General features: G+C 37.2%; 1 protein-coding gene across 6 annotated transcripts in view; it reads left to right on the top strand.

The window, feature by feature from the left end:
• Positions 1–11225, top strand: part of TBL1XR1 (TBL1X/Y related 1) — a 125295-nt gene extending 114070 nt beyond the window's left edge. For all 6 annotated transcript variants that reach the window (XM_026105694.2, XM_064516630.1, XM_064516631.1 and 3 more), the window contains 4 exons: positions 2349–2476; positions 2656–2821; positions 3839–3940; positions 5848–11225. In XM_026105694.2, the coding sequence (XP_025961479.1) occupies positions 2349–2476; positions 2656–2821; positions 3839–3940; positions 5848–5874 (423 nt within the window). In that variant the 3' untranslated portion in view covers positions 5875–11225. The remainder of the gene's footprint in view (positions 1–2348; positions 2477–2655; positions 2822–3838; positions 3941–5847) is intronic.
• The last annotated feature ends 1359 nt before the right edge of the window (positions 11226–12584 follow it).

The following is a 12584-nucleotide window of genomic DNA, read 5'->3' as shown; positions in this document are numbered from 1 at the left end:
TGCTGACAGCACTGTCCCACTGGTAGCCTCTGGGACAGTTATTTTCATCTAGCTCACCGTTGTTTCGTCAGAGACAGGGAATAGCTGAATGAGTCATCAGATATACCCTCTGCTGGCACACTTTCAGGCAGTTGCAATGGAAGTCACCTTATCTAAATATAGATGTTTAAACTTTAAGCTTCTAGTCTAAAGTTAGCTGTCTAGACATCTTTAGTCAACAGAGAGTGTCTAGCACCTCTAATGAGCAATTCATTCTTTCTTAATTTAAGTGTCTAAGCCAAGTATGATGAATAAACCTCTGAAAATGTCAGTGTTTCTCATTGGCAATGGATGGAGTCAAAATAGCCAGCTTAGCTGGTATTTAATCCTGAAGCGGCTGAACTGAGGTGAAATGATTTCCAACCTAGAGCCCAGCTGTCACTGCTGTGTCTCAGTGAGCAGAGAGACGACAACTGGGAGCATGCCACTGTGTGTGGGCTTGTGCGATTCAGCAGTTAGTATCAAGAGCTTTTGTATTAGTGAGGGAAGTTTTGGGGAACTTCTCGGAAGGACACTTGCCCAAACTGTGTAGACCCCTGTGAGTTACTCTGGTATGATGTAGGTCCAAAGACCTGTTCCTATAAAGGATTTTATGCAGAGGATTGATGCAGCTTTCTGAGGGCTGGATTCTGGTATGCTTAAATGAATTAGTGTCTTACTCCTGAGGAGTCCCACTGCAGATGAGGGAACTGTTCATGAATTAAGGTATGAGCCAGAGCTAGGTTTGAGAACCTAGCCCTTGGTGTTGCTTTATATTTGGCAAAACAGAATCCAAAGTCTCTTCAGGTTTACTTTTCAGTAAATGTACTTTCAGTATTACAGTTCTTGTTGTGTTCTAGATGGAATTTGGCGTGAGCTTGTACCAAATTGTGAGAGGTTTTTTGTGTTCCCAGAGTTCTGTAAAACAGAAATACACAAAGTGACCACTATGCATGTGAAATAATGTGTTTGTTGTGGTCTTACATTCTTTAAAAAATAATTCTCTGTAAAGAATCTCAAACCTCTTGAATTCCATTTTAAATCTGGCCCAGTTTGGAAACATTTTTTTCATTTTGTTCAGGATTAATTGGAAAACCAATTAATTGTCGACAAAGCTCCGCTTCACCAAAGCCACCTCATCTTATGAACCACTTATTTTCCAAGGGCAGTAGGAATGTCACGTTTTGAACCATATGGAAGACACCTAGTGATTTGATTTCCACCCCCCACCCCCACCCCCCACTAATATAATGCCAATGTGGTATTCTTTAGGGCAGTCGTTATGGACCGTTTTCTTTGACACTTACTTTTGATCACACCAATTTAAATGGGAAATACAGTTTTAATTCTACCTGCACACTGAAAATCGGTTTTCTTTTTGTGAGGCTTCAGTACTGAAAACTATTATTCCTTTAAACATACGTCTAAACTCCATCTCCAATAGGGTTGGGTTTAACCATGCTCCTGTTACCATTTTTTGGAGTAAAAGAGATGAGCTAAAAGCGCTGCTTAAACAGATACCATTAAAAAGAAACATTCAGATGATAAGCCGCCATATCAAGTTTCAGATTTATGCAAAGGTGTAAAAGCCCTCCAAAATCCACTTTGTAATAGAAACAAAGTCTTAATAGAACAGCGTTATTTTGTTTGTTGAAGGATATTTAGGAGTTGCAGTCCTAAGGAACTCCTCCTTTGTGCAAAGTGCTGAACAAACACCTGGCAATGCAAATGCTAACAAGCTAGCAAAATGCCACAATTATTTTTGCAGTATGATCTATTACTTTGTATGAAAACAGAAAATTTCTTTACCATCCCTTTATTTCACTCAATCTGTGTAGCAAGAAGTTCATTTAAAAATAGGGCTCTGATATTTTGTCAACTTGGACAAAAACATATGCCTATTGGTCTTCTCATTTTAGCATCTGTTATCATCCCTGTACTTTTCAACAGGCTTCCATTTAGCACGTGCAGATTGGTTTCTATAGACTGTATCTTTATTATTTGTTAACTCCATCAGGTATTAATAACTAAGAGAAAGGAGGGTACTTGGGGAATGATTCTCACTGTAGCACGTGCAGATTGGTTTCTATAGACCGTATCTTTATTATTTGTTAACTCCATCAGGTATTAATAACTAAGAGAAAGGAGGGTACTTGGGGAATGATTCTCACTGTAATTACTCCAGAAATCTAGCAGTCATAGCAAACGTTTTGAGTGGCCTAAAAGGTAGCAAGTCATGCTCTGCAAGTGATAAAGAAGAAAGATGTAAAATGTATTTTAATATGATATTGTACTGAATGCCTTTGTGTTTTTTTTCCATTTTATCATAGATCTGGAGTATGAAACAAGACAGTTGTGTCCATGATTTACAAGCACACAACAAAGAAATTTATACTATCAAATGGAGTCCTACAGGACCAGGAACAAGTAATCCAAATGCCAATCTTATGTTAGCAAGGTACTATTTCATCCTGTTTTTAAATGCCTATTAAGAAAATGAACATTATATTTACTTCACTCTTTATATATGTAGGTTCACAGAATGTTTCAACACCATGTAGGGTACTTTATTGTGTTCTACTAAAAAAAAAATTATGCAAAATTTACATGTAATCTGCATTTTTTTTCCCTTGGCAGTGCATCCTTTGATTCTACTGTTAGGTTATGGGATGTAGACAGAGGAATTTGTATTCATACTCTGACAAAACATCAAGAACCTGTGTACAGTGTAGCTTTCAGTCCTGATGGCAGGTACCTGGCCAGTGGCTCCTTTGATAAATGCGTACACATCTGGAATACGCAGGTATAACTTTTCTGTCTCTGTTTAGAAAGTTTGTGTTTCAGTCTTTTCTGCTAATACTCTTCCAAATTTTATTGCACCATTGTGTTTTTGCTGCGAAGAGCTTTGCCTTTGCTAATGTGCTGATTCCCTTCTTTTTGTTCTGAAGTTTCTTGTATTACTGTAGGTACATTTATAGTTTCTCTCAATGAGTGCCTGAATATTGTTTTCAGTCTGATACCTGTTAATTTTTGATACTGCGATCTTTGATTTTTTTTTTGTTCGTTTGTTTTTCACTCTGTCTGGACTTCACCACTTCCTATGTAGTCTATCACGTACTTCTTTTGGCAAAGTAATAATCGTGGTTATATTATTAGCATTCTTGGAGGAAAAAAAACAACAAAAAAGAAGTTACATGTTCAATAAAGTTTCTCCAATAGCATGTTGCACCCAAAAATTATCTTTATGACTTTTGAACTTTAAACTCCAGATAGAACAAGTTTGCTGTGAAAAATACTGGCCAAAAATAGGCATTCAAATTGTTACTCCACAGCTATTTCATTGAATTTCACTTTAAAAAAAAAAAAAAAGAAAAGTGAGGGGGGGGGGGGGGAAAGACAGATGTTTCCATGGAACTTTCTAAGAAAGAGCACCACCTATCACTTGTTTTGTATTTCTGTCAAGACAACGCTGTATGCAAATGGCAGTGTTAGGACGTTATTGGTATGCAAAACGTGATCTCCGCCAGCATACTGGGAATATGATACTTATTTTTTGAAGGGTGAATTTTAATAATTGAAAGTAGTTGCAACAACCCCTAGTTTTGCCTTTCAAACGCTAGAGATGAAGACAGAATAAAGGTGTTTTCTGAGGGAAACTTTAACCTAAGCACCTTTAATACAGTGCTTAGATTGTCCATCTGAACCATTTCTTCTGTGAATTTCCGTTTTTAACAGTGATAGGGAAATTTTACATGTTTTTCAATTTTTACTTGTTTGTGTAAATTTTGTTATATTAATTACGTGTTTTCTCCCTTTTCAGACAGGTGCCCTAGTTCACAGTTATCGGGGAACAGGAGGAATTTTTGAGGTTTGCTGGAATGCAGCAGGAGACAAAGTTGGAGCAAGTGCTTCAGATGGTTCAGTAAGTGCAGCTGGATTTACTTGACAGTCTAACAAGAAACATCATTTGGAAATCTTTTGACTAATGGAGACAAAATTTCCGTATTTTGGTGAAGTATGAATACAGCCAGCCCACAACTAGATTTTGGCATGTAAAGGTGCTGTAGTGTTGACAGGAGAATATGTCTTTATTCCAGCTTAATGCATGTGTTGTTTCTAAGTCCTCCAAAAGTCTCAGTTAGAAGGTGAAGGTGCATTTTATTTTGATTTTCTGTCCCCACTGATGCTTACTATGGAAATTTGCTCAGTGTGGCTGCTCATTTCACCGCAATGTGGAAAGTAGTTCATTCTTGCCTCTTCGCCCTTTTCAAGTAAAAATGTGCAGTGTAGGTGATATTTATAATGCATGATAACAAAATACCCTCTGCATTGCAATCAACAAATAAAAACAGCAACAAAACCAAGTACAAATTTCTGAATGCTCGTAGTTTTAAAAGACCCTAAAAATAACAGGAACTATATATGTAAATACCAGTCTGCTTACATTGCTCAGAGCAACTAGGGAACAGAATCATATGTTTAATCATGAATACACCCTCTGTCATCTCGTATTGGTGTGTTATAGTGTCACCTTCTAGCTATTCTGATGTGGTCCTGCAAAGTGTTGCAGTTGAAATATTAATATGCAGTTCTTGATAACAAATGTAACACTTGTTTCTTGCTTACTTCTCATTTGCCTATGATTTGATAATAAAGGAGATGGACTTAAGGAAGAACAAATTTAGAATAGGATGAAAGTGATAAGACATGTTTTTAAGGTGTTGTAGCTTAAAGTGAAAAATGTTAGAAAGTAGCAGCCCTGGTAGCTTTGTAGTGTAGAGTCTCAAGTCTTGACTCATGTGCCAAAGAATCCGCAAGGCTTCCTTTTTCTGCTCCTGTCTCATGTGCTCTGTGCTGATGAGAACACTTAGTTATAGTTCCAAACAAAAAATAGGACGCTCTAAAATTTTTAAGGAAACTATATCCTAGAGAACTAATTTCAGTTAGTTTTTCATATCATCTTTGTCATATAAATGTAGATAATATCATGAAAGGAACAGAAGCTCAATATGTATCCTGGGTAGAAATCATCATCTTACCCTAGATGACACTTTTAGATACATGCAGTCTACTTTTCCAGTCTTTGCCTGTTAGTTAATTTGACCCAAGAGGCTGATTGTATTTGCATCAGATTTCTGTGCCTTTTTTTTTTTTTTTTTAATTTGGTTTTTGCTTTGAGAATATCATTCTTGGTATGTTTTATTTAGTTTTTTTAGGGAAAGCCCTTCTCATCCACTCTGTTTTATATATTTAAAACAAGTGGTAATAACTAAACAAACAGAGGCACCTTTGAACCTTTTTATGAATATGAGCATAGTTTGTATGTGATTATATTTTACTAATAGATGTAGCCTCAGTTTGTAGACTAACACATGTAGAAGTGCTTCTTAGTGAGGATTTTGAGAAGATGAAAACTGGAATTTGTATGCTGTTAAATATTTTTTTCTAGATTATTCTGATCAATTCTGATGTTTTCCCACATAGTGTTTTTAATTTCATTTTACTGTATTTTTATAAACTTTTTATAAACTATAGATTCAAATAAGTTCCTGGCCTTTTAATATTAAACAAAAGGCAAACAGCTTGCATTAGATGTTTCTAATGTTCTGATAGTAATTCATTAGGTAGCAGTGTCCTTAGCATGTCTGGCTCAGTGCTCATAACCAAAGTGCTTACATGGTGTTTGTTTTCACTACTATATAGCTGACAATAGATTTGAGATTAAACTTGCATGATCTTGTTTATGGGTTATGTTTTGATATTTAAGACAGAATTGTATAAATGTATAATATTATATAATGTGCAATTTTTGTATTTTTTTTCTTACAGGTTTGTGTATTAGACCTACGGAAATAGCGCTACTAGTTGGAAGCCATGGACCGACTATGAATGTGTACATAGCCAAAATGACTGTCCCTGACCCATGTACTGCTATAGTCCCAATTGAACCATGGCCAGTCCACTACAGCCAAACCTAAAAGAAATATATACATATACTGTATATAAAAAAAAAAAAAAAAAAAAAAAAGTTACACCCTGAAGAGGATGACAGAGTTTTGTCACAGCTTGTGAATCCTGTTCACCAAGTGCTGGAATCTGCTGTGCCCCAAAATAACATTTAAAGGTTTTGGATATGAAAAACAGAAGAGAGAGCGAGAGAGAGAGAAATATACCATATACAAGAGCAGACCCATATACATACCAAATTCAGAAGATCCTAATGGCAGCCTTCATTACCCCTGCCCCCCTTTAAATCCATTATGACAATGGATTGTGGGGGGGGTTTTCCTTCTCAGTAGTTGAGCTGTTTGTGTGTACAGAGAAAATGGACTTACAGAAATCTGCAGCAGTAGTTTTTTCTTTGCTTTTAAACATTGGGTTTTCTGTTTTGTTTTGGTTAAGTTTACGATGCATGAAGTAAGGGAGTGAATTAGTTTCTTGTTTATATTTTTTTTCACCTTGGGAAAAAAAAAAAAAAACGTTTCTTTGAAAGATATTTTAAAGCGTTCTTTGAAGAGGTAGATTGAACCTGATGATATTTGGTACATTCTGTGGCTCCCCGAGCACGATTTTGAGAACAGAGGGAGGGTGGAAAAGGGATTATGGAGAGAGGAGAAAAATCCATTTTAGAGGTGTGATGTTGCACGTCCCGCTAATCTACCAAGTATGTCAGTAATGGGTATAATGCTATGTTTTCTTCCGGTGACATGGCTGAAATGCAGTAGTTTCTTATTTGGGATATAATTCTGCCAAACTTAAGAATAGAAGGGCACAAAAATACAGAAAAGAAAATACAGGGATGCAAAAAAAAAAAGAAAAAAAAAGAAAAGAAAAAGAAAAGAATGCATCTTCTGTTGCTTTGAGACCATAGCTAAATTATGGTTAAATTGTGCACTATTGTGAAAAGGAGCAAAATATAGCTGGGAGGAAGAGGGTTGTTTTTTTAAAGAGATTAAGATCTTTGTGGACAAGGGTTCATGCCACAGCTTCTCTGAGAGTTGCCCATCATTATTCGTAGGAGCTTAGATGTATAATTGTAACCAAACTCCAGTATTAAAAGTATCTCATGTAATTTTCTTTATTAAAAAAATCTTTGGCATATATTTGATAACACTGCCATTAAGAGGCAAAATGTTTACTACCTTAGATTTAAAAAAAAAATCTTAAACAGAGGACTTGCTTCAAGTTTATTTTAATAGCAGTGATTCAGCTTATTTAAAAGATGAATACTTGCACTAATTCCCCTGCTGCTCCAGTCCTGCAGTTTATTGTATCTTGTGACTACATTTTTTTTTCCAAATATAGGGTAGATGTAAGCTGCTATTTTTTTAATAATCACTACTATATAGTGTCTTTTACTCTGTTTACAATATCAAGTATTTTTCTTACAATGACAGATGTATATGGCAAACCTTTTTCTGCTCATGTGATTAAAAGTATACTGATAGTGATTTTATTTGTAAATGATAGCATGAGGTTGTGTTTACGCGTATGTGTAGTTGAAAAGGTTGCATCATGTCTTGCATAAGATTCCAAGAGTGTAAATTTATAAAAAGAGAGGTTGTCAAATTTATGTCACAGGCATTTTACTTAAGGAATGGTTTATATTATAGAGCTTTGCAAAGTTATCAGTTTTATAACACTATTTCAATCACAAATAATTTTGTGGCTTATGATTACTAGTCTCTAACATTTTTTTCTGTTTTTTAACCCCCTCCAAGTTAGATATAAATTGATTTAATCGAGATAATGCAGCTTTGACATTTTAACAGTTGTTCTTTAAGCATTGATTTCTGCTATTTCCATGGAATAAACACGGCTTGAAGCAAGTCTGAGTTTGGCTAAGGTAGGGTAGCAATTTGCCGGTGGTAAAGAGAAGTCAACGATACATTCTTTATATATACACCCCAGCTGTTATTAGTGAGGAATATAATACTATGATACACAGCATTTAAAGACAACAAAAAGTCATATCCATAAAGGCAGTCATCCATGATGGTTCAGTGCCAGCTATTTTTAAGGTTTTGGAACATATTACAAATGTTTAAAGCAATTACCCTGTGAGTTACAGTATGTAGGAAACCTAATATATTGAGTGTCTGGCACTTGAAATATTGCTTTTATTGCTGGAGGTCCATGACTGTGGCTGACCTCTGTCATTAATAAGAAAAAAAAATAAAAATAAAAATAAAAAAAATTCTGTGCAATAATTTTAAACTGTGCTCCCAGGAATAGACACAAATGTTTTGAGTATGTTTAAGCTGCATTTTTCGTTTAGCAATGCATTTGTCAATTGCACTGAATTTAAATCTGAAAGTCAGAAGTGATTCTTGATAGTACTTTTGTATTTTAATATGAACAGTTTATTCATTTTCATAAAAGTTATTGGATGATTCTTTCAGCCAATCTAACGAATTGTGGTGGAATTCTGTGACATAGCTGCAAAACCTCACAGCCATGTTCTAGGGTATTGCCATTTTCCTCTTTCTCAATCATCAGCTGTTTTGGTTGTAATTCTAGTTGCTTAAGCGTAGTATCACATACTCATTAATAGGTAATACAGAGCTTCAGTATCACAGGTCCAGGGTTTTCAGGTGCTTGACGCAGAGAGTCCAGGAATGTCAGATCTGTTGACTTGAACGCTCTGGACACACAGGCTAAGACCCATCAAACCTAGTGTTAAAATCAGCAGTGCCCCACTGTAGTGGAATTAGGCCAGTTTCCACTAGCAAAGGATCTGGCCAATAGATATTTTATTGTTGTCCTTTACTAGCATGCCACAGTGCTGCTCCTGCTCACACCTCTTCTTGCCTCTTGTTTTATACACTGTTAAATGCATGCATGCAAGGTGTGCTAGGTTCTGTGATTATGTGAAGCAAAAAACAAAAAAGGAAAAAAAAAGAACCATGACATTAATTATTATATTGTATAGCACAAAGACCTCGTATTCAATAGTGAGGTAGATTATCCAAATTGTTCCTTTAAATTGAATATGCCAAATGTCAGTAAGACCCTAATTTTGTATAAATGTATGCACATGCTTAATTTTACGTACCGATTAATTATATTGCGCCTGTTTCCTAAGTGTAAAGGCAAACATGTGCATAAGCCTTTGCACACATTGAAGTTGCTGTGTTTTCCCCAGTTCAACAAGTTAATGGGCAAATAGAGGATAAAAGGAAGGGGAAAAACTGGGCTCAGAGTTAGTGACGAAGTAAGAAATGAACTGCTTTGAGTTTGCTTTCTATGCATCCAATTCACAATCCTGTTTCTCATTGCCCATAATTAGGTCCAGGTTTCTGTAGAGTTCCTCTTCTCCCGTTTTGACTTTTACTTTTTCTGCATTTTTAAATTGATGTAAAGATTCCCAACCAGTGGACTTTTTAGTGTAGTTAGGAGAGTATCTAGGTCCTCATAAAAGCTTTTTTAGACTCTTTGTAATGTTGATAAACTCAGTTTATTCTGGGACTACAATTGTGCAGGGTTACTTAGCGTGTCTAGAGATGATTGGAAATCTTCTATGAAACACTAAAAGTGCCTCTTTTTCTGGGTTGGGTGGAGGGAGGTAACAGTTACCAGTCAGAACGACATGGCATTTTGAAGCATGTTTCTTGATTTTGTGACACTTTAATGCATCTTGAGAGAAAGGCCAAAGATTTCTACCAATTTTAATTAATTTCCATTGCAAAAGCACTCCTTTTTCCTTACACCGCTTACCTCATGCCAGGGTGTTTAAGGGGGCGTTGTACCTTTGCAATGTTCTCTGTTTCGGAAGGACAGTGGAAGGACGGGGCGGCTGTGCCAGTTTGCCTGCAGAGCAGTCGTAGCAGCCGATGCATTTAGTTCTGCCGAATGAAGGAGTTTCAGTAAAATCGCAAACTGGCTTTTTCAGCTTGTAAATAAAAGGTTGTATGTTTTTGTCTGTTTAGCAAAGAGGAGCCTTGGGACCCGGTTTTCCAATCGTTACTTAATCAGAAATCCCATTTTCTTTCACTTTGCGAGAAAACTTTGCTAGAATAAACCTTGGCGGATTTGGGTCTGTGTCATACCCTGCTGCATGCCACTTAGGTCTCACGAACCACATCTCCCTTGAGGAGAAAAGTCCTGTTGAGTAGGAGTTTTGCCCGAGCCGGGTTTAGCCCAGTTTTCCTTTCTCATTGGCAAGCGTTACATCTTCCAGCTTCCCAAATCCCCTCGGGCCCTTCCCCGGCGGGATGGGTTTCACACTCTCCAGAAGTCTGAAGAAAGCAGAAGCAACATTGTGGCATGTTCGAAGCGAATACGGCTTCGGGAGACAGCAGTAAATCTCCATGGAGATCCCTGACATTTCCCGAGGGAGGGAGCCAGGAGGCAGGCTTCACCCCTCCCTCTAGAGCAAGCTCTGACATACCACGCTCTGTGAAAGCGCGACTGTCCTCACCGGCAGTCCGGTCGAAGGCAGACAAAACAACAGGAAAATCTGCCGTTTCTTACAAATTGCAGATTTAGTGTTAATAGTGCTTCAGATCAGTAGTTTTGAGTACATGATTCTCTTTCTCTGCCTTTAAGTTTGAAGCTTGACAATAACTTAAGGCATGTTTTGTTTTGGTTTTTTTTTTTAAAAAAAATCTTCATTCTTACTTCATAATGTTTTTTGACATTTGTGGGTAAATTCAGGAAAACAGTCTGCATGTTGTTGCTAGTCCAGTGTACTTTGCAATCTTGTCCTCAACAGACTGCGGTGTGCAGAACAGTAATTCTAGAATACAGAAGTAATTTTTTTCTCTCTCTCCTGACATTGACATTGTAGTTGTAATGGTTTCATTTGGAGTTACAAATCCTTTGGGTCTAATTCTGTGAGCCTACCTATAGCACTGGATTAAAATGTCTGCATCATTTCTTCAGTTATCCAGTTAAATTACAACTGTTGTAAAAGTGTAAACCAGCCCATGACAGTTTTTTGTACTTGTTTAAAGGACTTTTATTGTTCAGTTTTCATGATTATTGTCTAAAGAAGACTGATATAGATGTTCTATACTGTCCTGGACCATGTTAATTACACTTTATGATGTATTTTGGTTCTACATCACAATGATTTGTCCCCAAGGCCCTTATATCCCTTCTAGGCACATTTTCTGTTGCAGTTTCCCTTTGCATTGTATTGCTTTGACAACTGTAATTTGAATCAGATCTGAAAGAGGTCCAGAATAAAATATATTTTGATATTACGTTGGCTGAATGTTATGTAACAGTAACTTCAAATGCTTGGTGCAGGGAATTTGCAAATGGTTAGGTTGGGAAAGCCCAGGCTGAGGTATTAATTTTATAATTGCTTTGGCGCGTTGTAAGACAACAGACGAGAAGCAGTTAAAGTAATAGAGTCTGCAGCTACGTGCTCCTTGTGAACACACGGCGTAGGTCCTCTGGAAGCAGTGAAGCTATCCTCAGCCTTCCTTTACAGGTATGTGTTTGCTCTAGACAAAGTGCTTTCTCACCGCCAGCGGCCTCTCGTTCTCTGTATGCCTGTGAAAAGAAGCGAAGTCTGGCTGACACTTGCAGCTATGCTTCAGATGGGTAAAAGACCTTTGAGGGTGGGGGGAACAGGCTCCTATCACAATTTCACTTTCGAGACATCTGTTCCGATGGAGTGATTCAATTTGATTACGCAGAGGGATGCTATTCCTGTTCCTGTATTTTGGATACTTGAGGCTATTTGGATTTACACGTGAAATAATCAGCATCCATGTGTACATAATGAGGTTTTAATTCCTGTAGACTGGTGGGTCACATCATGATCCACGAGATGGTTTATTTCCAGTGTCACTAGAAGTTGAAGGTGGAATTACTGCTTTGTCATATAGTGCATGTATTTGCTATAATACATTCAAAAATAATGGTTTTCCATCCTCATTTTACTGTTGAAGTTAATGTGAGTGCATTATAAAAATCAATTTATTTTAATATGTTGAAACTGCTTTTGGAAAGTCGTGAATCAATGAATCGAAAGTAGAGGAGGGAGTGCATTTGAAAGCCTAAAACCAGTCTTGAATTCCTTCACCTTGTATCTGAGAGCTCTTCAGGATTTCTCTGCCATTGTTTGAATTTTGAGTGCAATACTAAAGCAATGTAATGTTTTTGAGGCAGATTGTTCACGCTAAATAATGTTAGTACTGCGTTAGTACTAACTAAAGGAGAAAGTTTATGCTGCTTGAAATTTCATGAGCGCAGGTGCTCCACTCTGTGACCACCTTGAGCTGCACGAACCACAGTGTGGTGGTGAACTGAGTAGATGCTACACTTGCACAGTAGTGAAACCAGTTTCTAAGAACTACATAAGCAGACAGTATCGTGAGGCCTCTCTGAATATCCCAAGCAGGTTCCTTCTGTCATCCTCTCTGGGTTGAGGAAAATGGCCAGAACTTTACCAAGCACTGCAGACTGCTGCTGAAGGACCATGCCACTAAGGCGACCGCGTTGCCTAGTGGAGGGCCTGTAGAGCATCTTAAGAAGTGTCATAGAGGTCAAATGCTTCTACCTTACTGTTTTCTTGTTTCCATGGAGATTTTCTGGCTTGTTGCAGATGATGA

The sequence above is a fragment of the Dromaius novaehollandiae genome, chromosome 9, assembly GCF_036370855.1.
Source record: "Dromaius novaehollandiae isolate bDroNov1 chromosome 9, bDroNov1.hap1, whole genome shotgun sequence".
In the NCBI taxonomy this organism is placed as follows: domain Eukaryota; kingdom Metazoa; phylum Chordata; class Aves; order Casuariiformes; family Dromaiidae; genus Dromaius; species Dromaius novaehollandiae.
The sequence above is the reverse complement of the archived record's forward strand: the minus strand, read 5'-3'. Positions and strand labels throughout refer to the sequence as shown.